Source organism: Callithrix jacchus, chromosome 2 (assembly GCF_049354715.1).
Source record: "Callithrix jacchus isolate 240 chromosome 2, calJac240_pri, whole genome shotgun sequence".
NCBI classification, from domain to species: Eukaryota; Metazoa; Chordata; class Mammalia; order Primates; family Cebidae; genus Callithrix; species Callithrix jacchus.
The window spans coordinates 39,578,965-39,603,059 of NC_133503.1; the positions used below are offsets into that span (position 1 = coordinate 39,578,965).

Consider the following 24,095-nt stretch of genomic DNA (forward strand, 5'->3'; position numbering starts at 1 on the left):
TGCTACCTGGTGGTATCAAATTGCTATATACTGGGTATATAGTTTATTTGTAAGGTTAATCTCTCTTTGCATCAGTTTTCTTACCTGTAAGGTGGAAAATTCACAACAGCCCTATGTAGTAGGTGCCATTATAATCCTCATTTTACAGATGAGGAAACTAAAGAATTATTAAATAATTTGGTCAAGGTTCACAGCTACTAAGTATTCTGTGGCTCATGGAAATAACAGTATAAACATCTAAATATTGCCTGTTATATTTAACTCCAATTATATTTGAAATTTTCTGCATATATTCTTTTTGCCAAGCTAGACTGTTACCTAAATATTTCATTTTGCCCCAAACTCAGTTAGCATTGTTGAGATTAATGTAATTTCTCCTTCGGGCAGTTGTCTGCTTAATAACGTCCGGCGATATTAACGGTGGTGTTGTAACCTTACATAGCCCCTGGGTACACACGCACAGGCAGAGTTGGGAATACTGCATCTATTATCGTCCCACTAAATGTAAGATCCTGTGAGGACGCGTGGTGGCGCTGCAGGATAAGAAGGTACAAACCGGAACCGCAGCTACTGCTCCATTAACCGGCAAAAAGCCGCAGAACCTGGAAGCGCACGGGAAGCTTGGATGCTAAGAGAGGAAGGTTGGATCCTCTGGAAAGGACTACTCCCTGGAAAAATTCTGAGGCATCTGTGAAATAACCATAGCCTCAGATACTGGTGACTTTACAGTCCCACGGAACCCTCCTCCCTGGAAGCTGAACAGAGCAAGAACAATGGAGGCCAGCAGGAAGTTCATTTGCAGACAAAGGCAAGTCCTTTTTTCCTTTCTCCTTTTGGGCTTCTCTCTGGCGGGCGCGGCGGAACCTAGGCGCTATTCAGTGGTGGAAGAAACTGAGGGTAGCTCCTTTGTAACCAATTTAGCAAAGGACTTAGGTCTGGAGCAGAGGGAATTCTTCAGGCGGGGGGTTAGGGTTGTTTCCAGAGGGAACAAACTACATTTGCAGCTCAACCAGGAGACCGGGGATTTGTTGCTAAATGAGAAACTGGACCGTGAGAATCTGTGCGGTCACACAGAGCCCTGTGTGCTACGTTTCCAGGTGTTGCTAGAGAGTCCCTTAGAGTTTTTTCAAGCTGACCTACAAGTAACAGACATAAACGACCACTCTCCAGTATTTCTGGACAAAGAAATGCTGGTAAAAGTGTCAGAGAGCAGTCCTCCTGGGACTACGTTTCCTTTGAAGAATGCTGAGGACTTAGATGTAGGCCAAAATAATATTGAGAGCTATGTAATCAGCCCCAACTCCTATTTTCGGGTCCTCACCCGCAAACGCAGTGATGGTAGGAAATATCCAGAGCTGGTGCTGGACAAAGCGCTGGACCGAGAGGAGGAACCTGAGCTCCGGTTAACACTTACAGCCCTGGATGGTGGCTCTCCATCCAAATCTGGCACTGCTCTGGTCTATGTTGAAGTTGTGGACTTCAACGATAATGCCCCTGAATTTGAGCAGCCTTTCTATAGGGTGCAGATCTCTGAGGACAGTCCAATAGGCTTCCTGGTTGTCAAGGTCTCTGCCACGGATGTAGACACAGGAATCAACGGAGAGATTTCCTATTCACTTTTCCAAGCTTCAGACGAGATTAGCAAAACTTTTAAGGTCGATTCCTTGACAGGAGAAATTCGACTAAAAAAACAACTTGATTTCGAAAAACTTCACTCCTATGAAATCAATATCGAGGCAAGAGATGCTGGAGGCTTTTCTGGAAAATGCACAGTTCTGATTCAAGTGATGGATGTGAATGATCACGCTCCAGAAGTTACCATGTCTGCATTTACCAGCCCAATACCTGAGAATGCACCTGAAACTGTGGTTGCACTTTTCAGTGTCTTAGATCTTGATTCAGAAGAAAATGGGAAAATAAGTTGCTCCATTCAGGATGATCTACCCTTCCTCCTGAAATCTTCTGTGGAAAACTTTTACACTCTACTAACAGAGAGACCATTAGACAGAGAAAGCAGAGCTGAATACAACATCACTATTACGGTCTCTGACTTAGGGACACCCAAACGAACAACACAGCTCAAAATGACCGTGCTGGTCTCTGACGTCAATGACAACGCCCCCACCTTCACACAAAGCTCCTACACCCTCTTCGTCCGCGAGAACAACAGCCCCGCCCTGCACATCGGCAGCGTCAGCGCCACAGACAGAGACTCAGGCACCAACGCACAGGTCACCTACTCGCTGCTGCCGCCCCAGGACACGCACCTGCCCCTCGCCTCCCTGGTCTCCATCAACGCGGACAACGGACACCTGTTCGCCCTCCGGTCGCTGGACTACGAGGCCCTGCAGGCGTTCGAGTTCCGCGTGGGCGCCACAGACCGCGGCTCCCCGGCGCTGAGCAGCGAGGCGCTGGTGCGCGTGCTGGTGCTGGACGCCAACGACAACTCACCCTTCGTGCTGTACCCGCTGCAGAACGGCTCCGCGCCCTGCACCGAGCTGGTGCCCCGGGTGGCCGAGCCGGGCTACCTGGTGACCAAGGTGGTGGCGGTGGACAGCGACTCGGGCCAGAACGCCTGGCTGTCGTTCCAACTGCTCAAGGCCACCGAGCCCGGGCTGTTCGGCGTGTGGGCGCACAATGGCGAGGTGCGCACCGCCAGGCTGCTGAGCGAGCGCGACGCGGCCAAGCACAGGCTGCTGGTGCTGGTCAAGGACAATGGCGAGCCTCCGCGCTCGGCCACCGCCACTCTGCACGTGCTCCTGGTGGACGGCTTCTCCCAGCCCTACCTGCCGCTCCCGGAGGCGGCCCCGGCCCAGGCCCAGGCCGACTCGCTCACCGTCTACCTGGTGGTGGCGTTGGCCTCTGTGTCGTCGCTCTTCCTGTTCTCGGTGCTCCTGTTCGTGGCGGTGCGGCTGTGCAGGAGGAGCAGGGCAGCCTCTGTGGGTGGCTGCTCGGTGCCCGAGGGCCCGTTTCCAGGGCATCTGGTGGACGTGAGCGGCATCGGGACCCTGTCTCAGAGCTACCAATACGAGGTGTGTCTGACGGGAGACTCTGGGACTGGTGAGTTCAAGTTCCTGAAGCCAGTATTACGCAATATTCAGGGCCATTCTTTTGGGCCTGAAATGGAAGAAAACTCTAACATTAGGAATGACTTTGGTTTCAGCCTTCAGTTAAAGTAATTGTTTTTCATATTCTGCATTTTCATTTTTATAATCAATTCAAAGTAACGGTTTTCTGTCAACATAGTATAAATTTTAAAATTACACTTATTTTGCCCATAGTATTTTTCTTGTTTGCACTGTTTTTAAAAATGGTATCTCATTTTGTCTTCATTAGTATATCCAGTGGACTCTAATCATAATTCTTTAACTGCAATTTTAATTAAAATGTGTATAGTAAAATGCACAGCTCTGAAGTGTAGAAATTAATCTGATCTTTTTAAGGCTCTATTTTTTTCTAATCTAGTTAAAACTTAGTTAAAAGTTGTGTACAGAGTGTTTTACATTGTCTTTTAAGTGTCTTCCTATATACTAGGGGAGTTGGCCTATTATCCCCTTTTTTACATATGAGAAAACTGAGGCTTAGGAAGGTAACTTGGCTGGGAGCGGTGGCTCACACCTGTTATCACGACACTTTGGCAGCCTGAGGCAAGCTGATCCTTTGGAGTTGAGGAGTTTGAGACCAGCCTGGCAACAGGGCAAAACCCCAACTCTAACAAAAATAAAAAATGAGCCAGGTGTGGTTCGTGAACGTGTAGTCCCAGCTACTCAGGAGTCTGAGGGGAGAGAATCCCTTGAGCCCAGGAGGCAGAAGCTGCAGTGAGCCAAGATTACGCCACTGCACTCCAGGCTGGGTGATGGAGTGAGACCTCATCCCCACTACAAATAATGGTTAAGTAACTTGCTAATAATTCTGAAGTAAAAAGGCAAAAATTTGAAATATAATCTAAGTCTAACCAATATGCTATATTGTCGGGCATTGACTGATAGCATTGTTTTTCTAACGAAGGAAGTGAAATTTATGTTATTCCTACTCTTCATGAACTAAACTCTCATGTGGAAATATAAGTTTTAGTTTATAGTTCGTTTCTACACCAATGTTAAACGTTTTTTTATTTTATAGTTCGTTTCTACACTACTCTACACAGATAAATCCAATGTTCTTATGGAAGCTTTAAATATGCTGGGACAGATCCACAAATAATTTTTAGGATAAGTGAATTAACCTGATTTATATTCCTGTACCTTCTCTACATGCCATATTTATTACTAAAGAAATGAGTCTAAGTAGGAAATAGAGTTAACCTGTAGTTGCATTTCTTGAATTTCTTATTCTCTTTCTTCAGTCTTTTTCTGTTAACCTATACACACACACACACACACACGCACGTACACACGCACACATATATTAGAGGGATGAGAGAAGGGGAAGGAAAATAGTTAAAAGATATAGGGTTTCTCTTGAGATGAAAATGTTCCAGAATTGTGATGGTGGATGCACATCCGTGAATATATTAAAACCCATTGAAATGTATATTTTAAATGGGTGAATTGTATTGTGTCAATTATATCTTATTAAAACTGTTTTAAGAAAACAATAACAAAACGAAGATTATTCTCTTCATAATATTCTTAAAAAGTGGGGGGAATCCAAAAGTGTAGCAGACACAACCTTGAGATTTGCCTATTTGGGAATGAATTTCCCAATAACTTGAAAGTTGTAAAAACTCACAGTTCTCAGGCTTAGGTGTTATAAAGAAAAGGAAGTAATATACTCTTTAATAAAGCAATTGTTAAATATTCTTCAGAACTACCACTGAGTGCAACTTTTCAGTGTCTACTCATACTGTCTATAATAGGTACCATAAAAAAGATGTACTAGTGGAACAGTTCCCATGTTACTTCAGAAACATTTTGCTGCTAAGTATATATTCCATCTCTGCTTAAATGCTCTTAGAACATTAATCATTAATCTCAGTAGCATTTAAAACTCAATAACGCAAATGACAGTCTGCTTTGTACTGTTCCCTGTGCGACATCACAGAGGTCCATCTGTTTACACGAAACCCACATGAAAATAGGACTCAGTGTTTCATATTGCATAGCTTATTCACACATTTAGAAGAATTTTGCCTCCAAAATAAAGCAGAAAATATGACTCAGTGAGAACGCATGGTGGCGCTGCAGGCTAAGATGATGGAAAATACACTTGCCTACCCAGCTCCCCGATCCAGCAAACGGTTTCCCAAAGCCTGGAAGCAAAAGAGAAGCTGAGCCAGAGCAAACGCGAGTGTGAAACCTCTTTAAGACACCGTTGAGCTGCTTGCTTCTGACATTCCGGACTGCAAAACCGTGCTACTAGGATCCTGGGGATACATGAAGCTTCTGTGAACCAACTTTTCAAGGAAGAGCAATGGAGACTGGATGGATGCACAATCGGAGACAAAGGCAAGTCCTTGTTTTCTTTGTTTTGCTGAGCTTGTCTGGGGCGGGCGCCGAGTTGGGGCCCTATTCCACTGTGGAAGAAACCGAGAGAGGCTCTTTTGTGGCAAACCTAGGGAAAGACCTGGGTTTGGGGTTGACAGAGATGTCCAGCCGCGGGGCCAGGATCATTTCCCAGGGGAACAAACAGCATTTGCAGCTCAAAATTCAAACTGGGGATTTGCTCATAAATGAGAAGCTAGATCGAGAGGAGCTATGCGGTCCCATTGAGCCTTGTATACTACATTTCCAAGTGTTAATGGAAAAACCCTTAGAAATATTTCAGGCTGAACTGAGGGTGATAGATATAAATGACCATTCTCCCGTGTTCACTGAAAAGGAAATGGTTCTAAAAATACCGGAAAACAGTCCTCTAGGAATTACGTTCCCCCTGAATTATGCTGTGGACTTAGACTTGGGAAGCAATAATGTTCAAAACTATAAAATTAGTCCAAGCTCCCATTTCCGGGTTCTAACCCGTGAACTCAGAGATGGCAGGAAATATCCTGAGCTAGTGTTGGATAAAGAGCTGGATCGGGAGGAGGAGCCTCAACTGAGATTAACCCTGACAGCGCTGGATGGGGGTTCTCCACCGCGATCTGGAACCACCCAGGTCCGCATTGAAGTGGTGGACATCAATGATAACGCACCTGAGTTTGAGCAGCCCATCTACAAAGTGCAGATTCCAGAGAACAGCCCCCTTGGCTCCCTGGTTGCCACCGTCTCCGCCAGGGATTTAGACAGCGGAGCCAATGGGAGAATATCATACACACTCTTTCAGCCTTCAGAGGATACTAGTAAGACTTTGGAGGTAAATCCTATGACAGGAGAAATTCGACTGAGAAAACAATTAGATTTTGAAACGACTATGTCTTATGAAGTAGACATCAAGGCCACAGATGGGGGAGGTCTTTCAGGAAAGTGTACTCTTCTCCTGCAAGTGGTGGACGTGAATGACAATCCTCCACAGGTGACCATGTCTGCACTTACCAGCCCCATCCCAGAGAACTCGCCTGAGATTGTAGTTGCTGTTTTCAGCGTTTCAGATCCCGACTCCGGGAACAATGGGAAGACGATTTCCTCCATCAAGGAAGACCTTCCCTTTCTTCTAAAACCCTCAGTCAAGAACTTTTACACCTTGGTAACGGAGAGAGCACTCGACAGAGAAGCAAAACCTGAATATAACATCACCATCACAGTCATAGATATGGGGACTCCAAGGCTGCAAACGGAGTACAACGTAACTGTGCAGATATCGGATGTCAATGACAACGTCCCCGCCTTCACACAATCCTCCTACACCCTGTTTGTTCGCGAGAACAACAGCCCCGCCCTGCACATCGGCAGCGTCAGCGCCACAGACAGAGACTCAGGCACCAACGCACAGGTCACCTACTCGCTGCTGCCGCCCCAGGACCCGCACCTGCCCCTCGCCTCCCTGGTCTCCATCAACGCGGACAACGGACACCTGTTCGCCCTCCGGTCGCTGGACTACGAGTCCCTGCAGGCGTTCGAGTTCCGCGTGGGCGCCACAGACCGCGGCTCCCCCGCGCTGAGCAGCGAGGCGCTGGTGCGCGTGCTGGTGCTGGACGCCAACGACAACTCGCCCTTCGTGCTGTACCCGCTGCAGAACGGCTCCGCGCCCTGCACCGAGCTGGTGCCCCGGGCGGCCGAGCCGGGCTACCTGGTGACCAAGGTGGTGGCGGTGGACGGCGACTCGGGCCAGAACGCCTGGCTGTCGTTCCAGCTGCTCAAGGCCACGGAGCCCGGGCTGTTCGGCGTGTGGGCGCACAATGGCGAGGTGCGCACCGCCAGGCTGCTGAGCGAGCGCGACGCGGCCAAGCACAGGCTGCTGGTGCTGGTCAAGGACAATGGCGAGCCTCCGCGCTCGGCCACCGCCACGCTGCACGTGCTCCTGGTGGACGGCTTCTCCCAGCCCTACCTGCCGCTCCCGGAGGCGGCCCCGACCCAGGCCCAGGCCGACTCGCTCACCGTCTACCTGGTGGTGGCGTTGGCCTCGGTGTCGTCGCTCTTCCTGTTCTCGGTGCTCCTGTTCGTGGCGGTGCGGCTGTGCAGGAGGAGCAGGGCGGCCTCAGTGGGTGGCTGCTCGGTGCCCGAGGGCCCGTTTCCAGGGCATCTGGTGGACGTGAGCGGCACCGGAACCCTGTCTCAGAGCTACCAGTACGAGGTGTGTCTGGCGGGAGCTTCTGGGACCAATGAGTTCAAGTTTCTGAAACCAATACTACCCAATATTCAGGACCAATCCCCTGTGCCAGAAATGAAGGAAAACTCTAACTTTAGGAATGACTTTGGTTTCAGCATTCAACTAAAATAATCAGTTTCAAGGTGTATATTTTAATGTTTATGATAAATTTAGAGTATGGCCTTTCTGTCAACGTAGTGTAAATTCCAAATTATGCTAAACTTTCCAGTGGGACTTCTCATGTTGTCGCTGTTTTAAATATAGTATGTCATCTTTTCTTCATCAGTATACCAATTTGAATTGTTCTAAAGCTTGCAAGTCAAAACACTGATGAGGTCAATAGTTGTATAAATACTAGTTCTGGAATAGCCTGGGAGTATAGAAGCGGGAGAAACATGAGAAATTGGTTCTACATAATCGGCTGCAGTTCCTTGTCGATTTGTTTATTAGTACTTTACAGGTAGTGCTGTATACCATTAATTGTATACAGAGCAGTAATGCACTAAGGTTGCAGTGAAGTCTAATCAGGAAGGAAAGAAAGCTAGTACAGTGAGAATGTCTGGCTTCTGCTTTATTGTATCCTCGTACTACTTATCTTCTTTGATGCTCTTTTCTCTTAAAGTGTTATATAATTTTTCTTCCTTTCGTTAATATATCAATATTTATTTTAATATAATTATTTTTAGTTGCTTTATATATTTGTGTTGTTCAAATAGGAGGAAACTTTCACCATATTTATTTAGTGAGATAAAGTAGCGTGGTAATGAAATGAACTTTTCTTCTTGGAGAAATATTGACCATCTGTGATGGAATTTGCAATGGCCACTCATGTCCATTTATCTTTTCTTCTTTAATGATAGATCTCAGATTTCATTTAGGGCATTAGTTTGCTTAGTGAAAACAATACATTTTCTCAGCCTTCTTGGCTGGTAAATTAAACATACGACTGGGTTCTAGTGCATGAGCTGTATGTACAAGTGGTGTACTGACTTCCAAGAACACTATTTAAAAGGAGATAATTCATCTAGGAAGGGGGTCCCCTTTTCCTTCTCTAAGTGCTCCTTGTTTCCTGGAATCTGTATGACATGACTAGTACCTCAGCCTTTTTGGCCTCTAATAATTGAAACATTAAGGATTAAGATAGTAAAAAATAAACTTAAAAGATACAAGAGTCCCTGGTGATCATGGAGTCATCATGTCATGTCTAATTGCCTATGTCTCATTTTTTAAGCCTATGAACTATAATTTTAATTAAAATATTATATATACTGTTAAATGCACAGATCTTAAATATATAGTTTAATCCAATTTTAAGCTTTTATTTGTTGATTTCTGATTTAGTCAAAATGTATTTTACAGTGGTATACAGGGTGCATTACATTTAGTATCTTTTGAAGTTTCTCCCAAACCCTGAAAGAGTTGGTATATTATCTCCTTTTTTAAATAGGAAAACACTGAGGCTTAGAAAAGTTAAGTAACTTGCTCATAGTTCTCAAGCAATTCAAGGAAAAATCTGAAATACAATCTAAGTCTACCTAAATGTAATGCCTGAGTTTTTAACCAATATAGTGTATTGGCATTACCTGGTAGCATTGTTTTTCTAAGAAAGAAAGTGAAATTTATCTATGATTTCTACTTCTATTGCATGAATTAAATGCCCATGTAAAAATGTAACTTCTGGTTTATAGTTTGTATTTGTCTCTACACCAATGACCACACTAATGTAGACCATAAAACCCAACGCTATTATAGAAGCACTGACCCAAGTAAACTGGATCAGACACCACAGGGATAATTATTTTGAGTCAATCAGTCTAATTTTATTCCCATCAATGTAATCTTGTCAATATGTCACATTCATTGTTGCAGAAATGAGTCTGAATAGTCTGAAAGCCTCAATAGGAAATAGAGTTACTCTATGGTTGCATTGAATTGACTGTGCTCTTTTTCATTCTTTTTTCCTAACCCAAATACATATTTGTGATATATGTACATATATACAGTATATTATATATATGTATACACACATTTCTTTTGAAACATTTAAAAAAGTAGTTGCTATTCCAGTTTTAATTATAAATTAAAAACCTAATTTCTGAAAAATATAGGCAATGTTGTGAAGGAATTCCTATCACTTAATAACTAAGAGATTTGGGAAATTTAGTAGAAAAATCTGGTGGGTTCCAGTTGTTTTCTGTTAAAATTAAGCATATGTCTTTGATGACTCTTCCTAAAAATTATGCTGAAAATATATGTGTATGGGTCATAAATGACTTTATTCTGAAAAAAATGACTCATTATAGCTGAATCAGACATTCTCTAGCATTGCTATGATAATTCTATTCTTCTGGAAATTATAAACTTCTGGTGACTCAGCTGCTGGGTAAATGAGAATCCATACTTGTGTTATGTATTTGTTTCCTATTGCTGCTATAAAAAATTGCCATAAACTTTATTGATTAAACAATAGTAATGCATTATCTAGTTGGGTGTGGTGGTGGGCACCTGTAATCCCAGCTACTTGGGAGGCTGAGGCAGGAGAATTGCTCGAATCTGGGAGGCAGAGGTTGCAGTGAGTCAAGACCACTCCGTTGTACTCCAGCCTGGGTGACAGACAGAGTGAGACTCCATCTCAAAAAAAAATTAATTAATTAATTAAAAATAAATAAACACAACATTACAGATACAGAAATAGGTAAGGATGGAAATATACATTCAGCATAGGAATCCATAACAAATTGCAAATTTTTAAAAAGCTAACAAAGACTACAAACACCACAAAATCCAGAAAAAGAATATGTTTTGTGCATTAACTGATCGATACAACTGCCACATACTTGTTTTCCACATTCGTTGATCACATATTATCTGATTGCCTCTTCTTATGAATGATTTTATAACATTTTCTATAGAGAAGAGAGAAAGATAAGTAAGTCTTCTAGTATAGGTGATCAAAATGTTTTTTTGACAGCTGGGATGAATAAAACATGACTTCACACATGGACATCATTACTGTTTTGTGGTATTGCCATAGGTTTTTGGCAATACAAAATACAGAAAGTCTAATAAATTCTATTTTGTGTAATTCCCATGAAAAAAGTAAAAAGCCAAAAGCAAAAACAAAAAAATGCATTGTCTTACAATTCTGTAGGTCAGAAGTCCAATATAGGTTTTATTAATTGAAAATCAAGGTATCAGCTGGGGTGAATTCCATTCGTGGCTCTAGAATACAATGCATTCCTTTGTCCTCTCTCTTCTAGACACTGCCCACCTTACTTGGTTCATGGTCCCCTTTGTCCATTATCAAAGCCAGCAACATTGCATCTTCTCTGACCCTTCTTCAATAGTCATAGCTCCCTCTGACCACAGCCAGCTAGGGTTCTGTCACATTTAGATAATACAGGAGAATATCCCCTTTGAAAAGTGATTTTTTCTTCCTGTTTTAGAGATGGCATCTCACTCTGTCACCCAGGCTGGAGTGCAGTGGTTCAATCAAAGCTCACTGCAGCCTCAACATGTTAATCACATCTGCAAAGTATCTTTTGCCATGAAAGGTAACCTATTTGCAGATTTAGAGAATTAGGGGATAGACATCTTTGGTTGGATATTATTCTGTCTACCACACATTGGCTGCTTGAAAGAAAATTATCCAGTCAGTCTAGCAGCAACACCTGTGGCCAAAGGCACAGAAAGGTCTTCATACCAGCAGTTTGGGCCTTATTAATTGAATGATTTAACCAAAGGCAAGGAAATTAACAAACTTCTGGAAGTTATTAACAAAAAACACTAAATTGAGAAAGATATCCTGAATCTTCACTGCAATTTTTTTTTTTTTTTGAGACGGAGTTTCGGTCTTGTTACCCAGGCTACAGTGCAATGGCACGATCTCGGCTCACCGCAATCTCCGCCTCCTGGGTTCAGGCTATTCTCCTGCCTCAGCCTCCTGAGTAGCTGGTATTACAGGCACACACCACCATGCCCAGATAATTTTTTTTGTATTTTTAGTAGAGACGGCGTTTCTCCATGTTGACCAGGATGGTCTTGATCTCTTGACCTCGTGATCCACCCGCCTTGGCCTCCTGAAGTGCTGGGATTACAGGCTTGAGCCACCACACCTGGCTCTTCACTGCAATTTAAACTATGAAAACAGAAAACCCAAGCAAAAGAATCCAAATAGAAAACTACAAACCACTGCTCAATGAAATAAGAGAGGACACAAACAGATGGAGAAACATTCCATGTTCATGGTTAGGAAGAATTAATATCGTGAAAATGGCTATACTGCCCAAAGTAATTTACAGAATCAACGCTATCCCCATCAAGCTACCATTGACTTTCTTCACAGAACTTGAAAAAACCACCATGAACTTCATGTGGAACCAAAAGAGAGCCCGCATAGCCAAATCAATTCTAAGCAAAAAGAACACAGCGGGGGCCATCACACTACCGGATTTCAAACTATACTACAAGGCTGCAGTAATCAAAACAGCACGGTACTGGTACCAAAACAGAGATATAGACCAATGGAACAAAACAGAGGCATCGGAGGCAACACAACATATGTACAACATACAATCTTTGATAAACCTGACAAAAACAAGCAATGGGGAAAGGATTCCCTGTTTAATAAATGGTGTTGGGAAAACCGGCTAGCCATGTGCAGAAAGCAGAAACTGGACCCCTTCCTGACACCTTACACTAAAATTAACTCCAGATGGATTAAAGACTTGAACATAAGACCTGGCACCATAAAAACCCTAGAAGAAAATCTAGGCAAAACCATTCAGGACATAGGAGTAGGCAAGGACTTCATGACCAAAACACCAAAAGCATTGGCAACAAAAGCCAAAATAGACAAATGGGACCTAATCAAACTCCACAGCTTCTGCACAGCAAAAGAAACAGCCACCAGAGTGAATCGGCAACCAACAGAATGGGAAAAAATGTTTGCAGTCTACCCATCTGACAAAGGGCTGATATCCAGAATTTACAAAGAACTCAAACAGATTTACAGGAAAAAAACAAACAAGCCCATTCAAAAATGGGCAAAGGATATGAACAGACACTTTACAAAAGAAGACATACATGAGGCCAACAAACATATGAAAAAATGCTCATCATCACTGGTCATTAGAGAGATGCAAATCAAAACCACATTGAGATACCATCTCACGCCAGTTAGAATGGCGATCATTAAAAAATCTGGAGACAACAGATGCTGGAGAGGATGTGGAGAAATAGGAACACTTTTACACTGTTGGTGGGAGTGTAAATTAGTTCAACCATTGTGGAAGACTGTGTGGCGATTCCTCAAGGCCTTAGAAGTAGAAATTCCATTTGACCCAGCAATCCCATTACTGGATATATATCCAAAGGACATATATCGTTCTACTATAAGGACACATGCACACAAATGTTCACTGTAGCACTGTTTACAATAGCAGAGACCTGGAACCAACCCAAATGCCCATCGATGATAGACTGAATTGGGAAAATGTGGCACATATACACCATGGAATATTATGTAGCAATCAAAAATGAAGAGTTCGTGTCCTTTGTAGGGACATGGATAAATCTGGAGAACATCATTCTCAGTAAACTGACCCAAGAACAGAAAATGAAATACCGCATATTCTCACTCATAGGTGGATGATGAAAAAAGACAACACATGGACACAGGGAAGGGAGTACCAAACACTGGGGTCTACTGGGGGGAAGAGGGGAGGGACAGCGTGGGGGGGAGCTGGGGAGGGATAGCCTAGGGAGAAATGCCAAATGCGGGTGAAGGGGAGGAGGGCAGCAAAACAAACTGCCATGTGTGTACCTATGCAAATGTCTTGCATGTTCTGCACATGTACCCCAAAACCAAAAATGCAATAAAAAAGAATCCAAATATAATAAGAGATTTTATCTAGACTATATAAAGAACTCTTGTAATTACATTATAAAAAGATAAATAACTCAATTAAAATGGGCAAAAATCTAACACGAGATTTCTTCAAGGTAGAGTGGCCAATAGACACAAGAAAAGATACTCAACATCATTAGTCATATGGGAAATACAAATCAAAATTACAAGACACTATTTCATACCCACTAGAATGGTTATGATCAAACAGATGACAAATATTGGGAGAATACAGAAAAATTGGAATCCTAATACACCGTGGCTGGGAATATAAGGTGGTGTAGCCACTTTGTAAAACAGTCTTGGTAGTTCCTCAAATAAACATAGGAATATCACATAATCCAGAAATTCCATTCTTAAGAAATGAAAATGCCAGGTGTGGTGGCTCACTCTTGTAATCCCAGCACTTTGGGAGGCTGAGGCTGGCAGATCACCTGAGGTTGGGAGTTCCAGAACAGCCTGACAAACATGGAGAAACCCCATCACTACTAAAAATACAACATTAGCCAGGCATGGTGGTGCATGCCTTCAATCCCAGCTACTTGGGAGGCTGTGGCAGGAGAATTGCTTGAATCTGCGAGGCGGAGGTTGTGGTGAGCCGAGATTGTGCCATTGCACTCAAGCCTGGGAAACAAGAGCACGATTAGTCTCAAAAGAAAAAAAAGAGAGTGAGAGAAAGGGAAGAAAAGATAAAAGAAAGAAAGGAAGAAAGAAAAAGAAAGAAAGGAAAAAAGGAAAAGGATAAAAGAAAAAGAAAGAAAAAAGAAAGAGAGAGAGAGAAGCAATGAAAACAAGACCGGGGTGGTAGTAATCCTAGCACTTTGGGAGGTCGAGGTGAGCAGATCACCTGAGGTCAGGAGTTTGAGACCAGCCTGGCCAACATGGCAAAACCCCATCTCCACTAAAAGTACAAAAATACTAGGTGAGCATGGTGACAGGCACCTGTAATTCCAGCTACTTGGGAGGCTGAGGTATAAGAATCTCTTGAACCCCAGAGGCGGAGATTGCAGAGAGCCGAGATCATACCACTACACTGCAGCCTTGGCGACAGAAACTGCAGTGTAGAGAGACTCAGTGTGAGAGACTCCATCTAAAGAAAAAAGGAAAAAAAGAAAGAAATGAAAACACCCGCATAGACATTTGTACATGAATGTGAATGTCCATAGCAACGTTATTTATAATAGCCAAAAGGTGAAAACAATCCAAATGTCTATAAGCAGTTGAATTGATAATAGAAATGTGATATTCTATACAATGGAATATTATTTGGCCAAAAATAGAAATTAAAGATTCATACATGCTACAACTTAGATGAACTTCAAAAGCATTATGCTAAGAGAAAAAAGCCAGCCACAAAAGTCCACGTTATATTATTCCATAATATGGAAGTCCAGAATAGGAAACTCTATGGAGACAAGGAGTAGATTAATGGTTGCTTAGGCTCAGCACAGGAGGGATGAGGGAATTGTTGGGGGATAAGGAGTAATAGTTAAAAGATACAGAGTTATTTTGAGGTGATTAAAATGTTCTAAATTGGGATGAATGCACAACTCTGAATATATCATAAACCATTAAATCATATATTTTATTTATTTGTTTGTTTATTTATTTATGCATTTATTTATTTTTGAGATGGAGTCTCATTTTGTCACCCAGGCTGAAGTACATTGGTGCGATCTCCACTCACTACAACCTCCACCTCCCGGGTTCAAGTGATTTTCCTGCCTCAGCCTCCCAAGATATCTTTTGTATTTTTAGTAGAGATCGGGCTTCATTATGCTGGCCAGGCTGGCCTCAAACTCCTGACTTTGTCATCAACCCACCTCAGCTCCCGAAAGTGATAGGATTACAGGCCTAAGTCACCACTCCTGACTTGAATCATGTATTTCAAATAGGTAGATTGCACTTTTAAAATGTTCATGGGTATATAGTAGGTTCACATATTTAAGGGTGTATTGTATTTTTTAAAATATATTTCAGTATATCTTCTTTTTAAGTAGAATAAAACAGAAATTATTCTTGTAATGATAAAAACCAATTCAAAAACAGTGGCGGGCCCGACCCTGAGATCTACCTATCTGGGAAATGATTTTCCAATAATTTGAAAGTTGTGAAAACTCAGTCCTCAGAGCTAGGTGATAATGAGGAATTAAATTGCTCTCTAGTAAGGCATTAGGTAACCTTCCTCTTTAGAACTACTACTGACTGCAGTGATGCAGTGTCTACCCAGTGTCTGTAACATGTAGAATGACAAATATGTGCTTGTGAAATTGTTCCCATGTCACGTCAGAAACAGTTTGCTCGTGATATTTTGGGCTAGATGATTCAAATAGGAAAGAAACATTTTGTTCCTAAGTGTATATTTCACCTCAAATTAAATGTTAATTTCAATTAAAATATTTTGTTTAATCACTAACAACAGCATTAAACAGTCAATAACATGTGACTGTTTGCTCCTTCTACTCCTCCCTTGCAACATCACAGAGGTCCGTCTGTTCACACAAAACCCACATGAAAATAGGACTCACTGTTTCATATTGCATAGCTTATTCAGTACATTTAGAAGAATTTTGCCTCCAAAATTAAACCAGAAAATATGACTCAGTTAGAACGCATGGTGGCGCTGCAGGCTAAGATGATGGAAAATACAATTGCCTACCCAGCTCCCCGATCCAGCAAACGGTTTCCCAAAGCCTGGAAGCAAAAGAGAAGCTGAGCCAGAGCAAACGCGAGTGTGAAACCTCTTTAAGACACCGTTGAGCTGCTTGCTTCTGACATTCCGGACTGCAAAACCGTGCTACTAGGATCCTGGGGATACATGAAGCTTCTGTGAACCAACTTTTCAAGAAAGAGCAATGGAGACTGGATGGATGCACAATCGGAGACACAGGCAAGTCCTTGTTTTCTTTGTTTTGCTGAGCTTGTCTGGGGCGGGCGCCGAGTTGGGGCCCTATTCCACTGTGGAAGAAACCGAGAGAGGCTCTTTTGTGGCAAACCTAGGGAAAGACCTGGGTTTGGGGTTGACAGAGATGTCCAGCCGCGGGACCAGGATCATTTCCCAGGGGAACAAACAGCATTTGCAGCTCAAGGTTCAAACTGGAGATTTGCTCATAAATGAGAAGCTAGATCGAGAGGAGCTATGCGGTCCCATTGAGCCTTGTATACTACATTTCCAAGTGTTAATGGAAAAACCCTTAGAAATATTTCAGGCTGAACTGAGGGTGATAGATACAAATGACCATTCTCCCGTGTTCACTGAAAAGGAAGTGGTTCTAAAACTACCGGAAAATACTCCTCTAGGAACTGAGTTCCCCCTGAATCATGCTGTGGACATGGACGTAGGAAGTAATAATGTTCAAAACTATAAAATCAGCCCAAATTCCCATTTCCGGGTTCTAACCAGAGAACGCAATGATGGCAGGAAATATCCTGAGCTAGTGTTGGATAAAGAGCTGGATCGGGAGGAGGAGCCTCAACTGAGATTAACCCTGACAGCGCTGGATGGGGGTTCTCCGCCGCGATCTGGAACCACCCAGGTCCGCATTGAAGTGGTGGACAGCAACGATAACGCACCTGAGTTTGAGCAGCCCATCTACAAAGTGCAGATTCCAGAGAACAGCCCCCTTGGCTCCCTGGTTGCCACCGTCTCCGCCAGGGATTTAGACAGCGGAGCCAATGGGAAAATATCATACACACTCTTTCAACCTTCGGAGGATATCAGTAAGACTTTGGAGGTAAATCCTATGACAGGGGAAATTCGACTGAGAAAACAATTAGATTTTGAAACGACTATGTCTTATGAAGTGGACATCAAGGCCACAGATGGGGGAGGTCTTTCAGGAAAGTGTACTCTTCTCCTGCAAGTGGTGGACGTGAATGACAATCCTCCACAGGTGACCATGTCTGCACTCACCAGCCCCATCCCAGAGAACTCGCCTGAGATTGTAGTTGCTGTTTTCAGCGTTTCAGATCCCGACTCCGGGAACAATGGGAAGACGATTTCCTCCATCCAGGAAGACCTTCCCTTTCTTCTAAAACCCTCAGTCAAGAACTTTTACACCTTGGTAACGGAGAGAGCACTAGACAGAGAAGCAAAAGCTGAATATAACATCACTGTCACAGTCACAGATATGGGGACTCCAAGGCTGCAAACGGAGTACAGCGTAACAGTGCAGATATCGGATGTCAATGACAATGTCCCCGCCTTCACCCAAACCTCCTACACCCTGTTCGTCAGGGAGAACAACAGCCCCGCCCTGCACATCGGCAGCGTCAGCGCCACAGACAGAGACTCAGGCACCAACGCACAGGTCACCTACTCGCTGCTGCCGCCCCAGGACACGCACTTGGCCCTCGCCTCTCTGGTCTCCATCAACGCGGACAACGGACACCTGTTCGCCCTCCGGTCGCTGGACTACGAGGCCCTGCAGGCGTTCGAGTTCCGCGTGGGCGCCACAGACCGCGGCTCCCCGGCGCTGAGCAGCGAGGCGCTGGTGCGCGTGCTGGTGCTGGACGCCAACGACAACTCGCCCTTCGTGCTGTACCCGCTGCAGAACGGCTCCGCGCCCTGCACCGAGCTGGTGCCCCGGGCGGCCGAGCCGGGCTACCTGGTGACCAAGGTGGTGGCGGTGGACGGCGACTCGGGCCAGAACGCCTGGCTGTCGTTCCAGCTGCTCAAGGCCACGGAGCCCGGGCTGTTCGGCGTGTGGGCGCACAATGGCGAGGTGCGCACCGCCAGGCTGCTGAGCGAGCGCGACGCGGCCAAGCACAGGCTGCTGGTGCTGGTCAAGGACAATGGCGAGCCTCCGCGCTCCGCCACCGCCACGCTGCACGTGCTCCTGGTGGACGGCTTCTCCCAGCCCTACCTGCCGCTCCCGGAGGCGGCCCCGGCCCAGGCCCAGGCCGACTCGCTCACCGTCTACCTGGTGGTGGCGTTGGCCTCGGTGTCGTCGCTCTTCCTGTTCTCGGTGCTCCTGTTCGTGGCGGTGCGACTGTGCAGGAGGAACAGGGCGGCCTCAGTGGGTGGCTGCTCGGTGCCCGAGGGCCCGTTTCCAGGGCATCTGGTGGACGTGAGCGGCACCGGAACCCTGTCTCAGAGCTACCAGTACGAGGTGTGTCTGGCGGGAGCTTCTGGGACCAATGAGTTCAAGTTTCTGAAACCAATACTACCCAATATTCAGGACCAATCCCCTGTGCCAGAAATGAAGGAAAACTCTAACTTTAGGAATGACTTTGGTTTCAGCATTCAACTAAAATAATCAGTTTCAAGGTGTATATTTTAATGTTTATAGTAAATTTAGAGTATGGTTTTTCTGTCAACCTAGTGTAAATTATAAATTATGCTAAACTTTCCTATGGGACTTCCCATGTTGTCGCTGTTTTAAATGTGGTATGTCATCTTTTCTTCATTAGTATACCAATTTGAATAGTTCTAAATCTTGCCAATCAAAACACTGATCAGGTAAATGGCTGTACAAATACTAGTTCTGGAGTAGTTTGGGGGAATAGAAGCGGGAAAATCTGAGAAATTGGTTCTACATAATCAGTTGTAGTTCCTTGTCTATTTGCTTATCAGTTGTTAATCCATTAAGTGTATACAGAACAGTAATGCACTAAGGTTGCAGTGAAGTCTGATCAGGAAGGAAAGAAAGCTAGTACAGTGCGAATATCTGACTCCTACTTTATTATGCCCTCATACTACTTACCCTCTTTGATGCTGTTTTCTCTTAAAATGTTATATAATTTTCCTCCCTTCCATGAATATATTAGCACTTGTTTTAATATAACTATTTTTAATTGCTTTATGTATTTGTGTTGTTCAATAAGAGGAAACTTTCACCATATTTATTTAGTGAGATAAAGTAGCGTGGTAATGAAGTTAGCTTTTCCCCTTGGAGAAATATTGACCATCTTTGATGGAATTTCAGTGGCCTCTCATATCCATGTATCTTTTCTTCTTTAATGACAGATCTCAGATTTCATTTAGGGCATCAGTTTGCTTAGTGAAAACAATACATTTTCAAGCCTGGGAAACTGAACTTATGACTGGGTTGTGGCCATGAGATGTATGCACAAGTATTATACTGACCTCCACGAACACTGTTTAAAGGGAGATAATTCATCGAGGAAGGGGGTCCCCTTTTTCCTTCTCTAAGTGCTCCTTCTGGCCTGGAATCTGTATGTCCTGACTAGTGCCACAGTCTTCTTGGACCCTAATGATTGAAACATTAAGGATTAAGATAGTAAAAAATAAACTTAAAAGAGTTGTCATGTCATCTCTATATTGCGTATGTCTAATTTTTTTTACTTAGGAACTATAATTTTATTTAAAACATTATATATACAGTTAAATTCACTGATCTTAAATGTGTGGTTTAATATAATTTTTAAGCTTTTACTTGTTGATTTTTGATTTAGTCAAAATGTAGTTTACAGTGGCATACAGGGTGCGTTACATTTAGTATCTTTTGAAGTTTCTCCCAAACCCTGAAAGAGTTGGTATATTATCTCCTTTTTACATATGAAAACACTGAGGCTTGGAAAGGTTAAGTAACTTGCTCATAATTCTCCAGCAATTAAAGGAAAAATCTGAAATACAATCTAAGTCTACCTAAATGTAATGCCCCAGTTTTTAACCAATATAGTGTATTGGCATTACCTGATAGCATTGTTTTTCTAACTAAGAAAGTGAAATTTATCTATGATTTCTACTTCTATTCCATGAACTAAACTCCCATGTAAAAATGTAACTTGTAGTTTATAGTTTGTATTTGTCTCTACACCAATGGCCACACTAATGTCGACCACTAAACCCAACGCTATTATAGAAGCACTGACCTAGGTAAGCTGGATCAGGCACCATAAGTGATTTTCATTTTGAGTGAATCAGTCTGAGTATATTCCCATACCTTTTCATCTCATCAATATGTCACATTCATTGTTGCAGAAATGAATCTGAAATAGTCTGAAAGCCTCAATAGGGAATAGAGTTACTCTATGGTTACATTGAATTGATTGTGCTCTTTTTCATTCTTTTTATCCTAACTCAAATACATATTTGTGATATATATGTAATGTACATACCATGTTTCTTTTGAAACATTTAAAAGTAGTTGCTATTCTAGTTTTAATTATAAATGAAATAACGAATTTCTGAAAAATATAGGCAATGTTGTGAAGGAATTCCTATCACTTAATAACTAAAAGATTTGGGGAATTTAGTAGAAAAAATTCTGATAGGCTCCAGTTGTTTTCTGTTAAAAATTAAGCATATGTCTTTGACAACTCTTCCTAAAAATTATGCTGAAAATACATGTGTGTGGGTCATAAATGACCTTATTATAAGAAAAATTACTCATTATAGCCAAATAAGACACTCTCCAGCATTGCTGAGATAATACTATTCTTACAAAATTATAATTATAAATTTCTGTTGACTCAACTGCTGGGTGCATGATAATCCATACTTGTGTTATGTATTCATTTTCTATTGCTGCTATAAAAAATTGCCAAAACTTTATTGCTTAAAACAATAAAAAAGCATTGTCTTCCAATTCTGCAGCTCAGAAGTTCAATATGGGTTTTATTAATCGAAAATCAAGGTATCAGCTGGGGTGCATTCCATTCTTGTGGCTCTCGAGGAGAATGCATTTCTTTGTCTTCTCTCTTCTAGACACTGCCCACATTACTTGGTTTATGGCTCCTTTGTCCATCATCAAAGCCAGCAACATTGCATCTTCTCTGATCATTCTTTAATAGTCATAGCTCCCTCTGACCACAGCCAGCAAGTGTTCTGTCCCATTCAGATAATACAGGAGAATCTCCTCTTTGAAAAGTGATTTTTTTCTTCTTGTTTTAGAGATGGGAACCCACTCTGTCACCAAGCCTGGAGTGCAGTGGTTCAAAGCTCACTGCAGCTTCAACATGTTAATCACATCTGCAAAGTACCTTTTGCCATGTAAGGTAACCTATTTGCAGATTTAGAGAATTAGGGGATAGACATCTTTGGTTGGCCATTATTCTGTCTACCACACATTGGCTGCTTGGAAGAAAATTATCCAGTCTAGCAGCAACACCTGTGGCCAAAGGCACAGAAAGGTCTTCATGCCATCAGTTTGGGCTTCATTGATTAGATGATTTAACCGAAGGCCAAGAAATTAACAAACCTCTAGAAGTTATTTACAAAAAACACTAAATTGAGAAAGATATCCTGAATCTTCACTGCAATTTAAACTATGAAAACAGAAAACCCAAGCAAAAGAATCCAAATATAAAAGAGACTTTATCTAGAATATATAAAGAACTCTTGTAATTACATCATAAAAAGATAAATAACCCAATTAAAATGGGCAAAAATCTAACATGAGATTTCTTCAAGGTAGATATGCAAGTGGCCAATAGACACATGAAAAGATACTCAACATCATTAGCCATATGGGAAATACAAATCAAAATCGCAAGACACCACTTCACACCCACTAGAATGGCTACAATCAAAAAGTTAGATAACAAGTATTGGGAGAATACAGAAAAATTGGAATCTAATGCACCATGGGTGGGAATATAAGATGGTGTAGACATTCTGTAAAACAGTCTTGGCAGTTCCTCAAATAAACATAGGAATATCACATGATCCAGAAATTCCACTCTTAAGAAATGAAAACAAGACCAGGGGCAGTGACTCATACCTATAACCCTGGCAATTTGGGAGGCTGAGGCTGGCAGATCACCTGAGGTCAGGAGTTTGAGACTAGCCTGGCCAACATGGCAAAACCCCATCTCTACTAAAAATACAAAAATATTAGCTGAGCGTGGTGGCAGGCACCAGTAATCCCAGCTACTTGGGAGGCTGAAGCACATGAATTGCTTGAACTCAGGAGGCAGAGGTTGCAGTGAGCTGGGATTATGCCACTGCACTGCAGCCTGGATGACACAGCCAGACTCTGTCTCAAAAAAAAGGAAAAAAAATAAATGAAAACATTCACCCACATGGACAGTTGTACATGAATGTCCATAGCAGCATTATTCATAATAACCAAAAAAGTGAAAAGAATCCAAGTGTCTATCAGCAGATGAATTGATAATCAAAATGTGATATTCTATAGAATATTATTTGGTCAAAAATAGAAATTAAATATTGATACATGCTACAACTTGAATGAACCTCGAAAGCATTATGCTAAGAGAAATAAGCGAGCCACAAAAGTCCACATGTTATATTATTCCATAATATGGAAGTCCAGAATAGGAAACTCTATGGAGACAAGAAGTAGATTAATGGTTGCTTAAGGCTCAGCACGGAGGGATGAGGGAATTGTTGGGGGATAAGGAGTAATAGTTAAAGGATACAGAGCTATTTCGAGGTAATCAAAATGTTCTAAATTGTGCTGATGGATTCACAACTCATGTATCATAAGCCATTGAATGCACAACTCTATATATCATAAGCCATTGAATCATATATTTTATTTATTTATTTGTGAGACGGAGTCTCGCTTCAGTCGGGCTGAAGTGCATTGGTACAATCTCCGTTCACTGCAACTTCCACCTCCTAGGTTCAAGCGATTCTTCTGCCCCAGCCTCCTGAGATATTTTTTGTATTTTTCTTCTTCTTTTTTTCATTGTACTTTGGGCTCTGGGGTACATGTGCACATCCCGCATCCTGAAGGATTGTTGCACAGGTACATATATGCCATGGTTTGCTGTATCCATCCCCCCAACACATAAGTCATTTCTCCCTGTGTTATCCCTCCTCAACCTCCGTGTCCCCCTGTTGTCCCTCCTCTTCCCTCCCCTCCCCTCCACCCCCCACCTACCCCAGTGAGTGTTGTTCCCTTCCCTGTGCCCAAGTGTTCTCATTGTTCGTCACCCACCTATGAGTGAAAACATGCAGTGTTTGGTTTTCTGTTCTTATGTCAGTTTGCTGAGAATGATGGTTTCCAGATTCATCCATGTCTCTCTCTATAAAGGACACAAACGTCGTTTTTTATTGCTGCATAGTATTCCATGTTGTATTATTTTTTGTATTTTTAGTAGAGATGCGCCTTCACTATGTTGGCCAGGCTGGCCTCAAACTCCTGACTTAGTGATCGCCAGCCTCAGCCTCCCGAAGTGCTGGAATTACAGGCTTGAGTCACTGCACCGGGCCTGAATCATATATTTCAAATGGGTAGATTGCATTTTAAAAATTTTTCCTGGGTACATAGTAGGTGCATATATTTAAGAGTGAATTGTATTATATGATTTTAATGATATCAGTATATCTGGTTTCTAAGTAGAATAAAACAGAAATTATTCTTGTAATGATAAAAACAATCCAAAAACTGTGGCAGGCTTGATCTCGAGATCTACCTATTTGAGAAATGATTTTCCAATAATTTGAAAGTTGTGAAAAACTCAGTTCCCAGAGCTAGGTGATAATAAGGAAGCAAATTGCTCTCTAATAAAGCATCAGTTAACCATCCTCTTTAGAACTACTACTGTCTGCAGTGATGCAGTGTCTACC

At 42.6% G+C, this 24,095-nt stretch overlaps 4 protein-coding genes across 5 annotated transcripts in view; all 4 read left to right on the top strand.

Moving 5' to 3' along the window:
* Positions 1 to 24,095, top strand: part of PCDHB4 (protocadherin beta 4) — a 212,976-nt gene that overhangs the window by 68,805 nt on the left and 120,076 nt on the right. The gene's annotated exons all lie outside the window — the stretch shown is intronic.
* Positions 596 to 12,585, top strand: LOC100895832 (protocadherin beta-8). 2 transcript variants are annotated; one of them, XM_003732228.7, is made up of 2 exons: positions 596 to 3,060; positions 11,689 to 12,585. In XM_003732228.7, exons 1-2 carry the CDS (start codon positions 774 to 776, stop codon positions 11,742 to 11,744), a joined length of 2,343 nt encoding a protein of 780 aa, XP_003732276.4. In that variant the 5' UTR covers positions 596 to 773; the 3' UTR covers positions 11,745 to 12,585. The 2 variants fall into 2 exon arrangements, with proteins under 2 accessions (XP_003732276.4, XP_078217417.1); XM_078361291.1 differs by lacking the exon at positions 11,689 to 12,585 and having other exon boundaries at positions 596 to 4,605.
* LOC100895872 (protocadherin beta-16) lies at positions 5,239 to 9,788 on the top strand. The gene has a single exon (XM_035286628.3). It carries the CDS (start codon positions 5,413 to 5,415, stop codon positions 7,813 to 7,815), a length of 2,403 nt encoding a protein of 800 aa, XP_035142519.3. The 5' UTR covers positions 5,239 to 5,412; the 3' UTR covers positions 7,816 to 9,788.
* On the top strand, positions 16,273 to 21,144 carry LOC100895392 (protocadherin beta-16). The gene has a single exon (XM_035286620.3). The coding sequence runs from the start codon at positions 16,447 to 16,449 to the stop codon at positions 18,847 to 18,849; it is 2,403 nt and encodes an 800-aa protein (XP_035142511.2). The 5' UTR covers positions 16,273 to 16,446; the 3' UTR covers positions 18,850 to 21,144.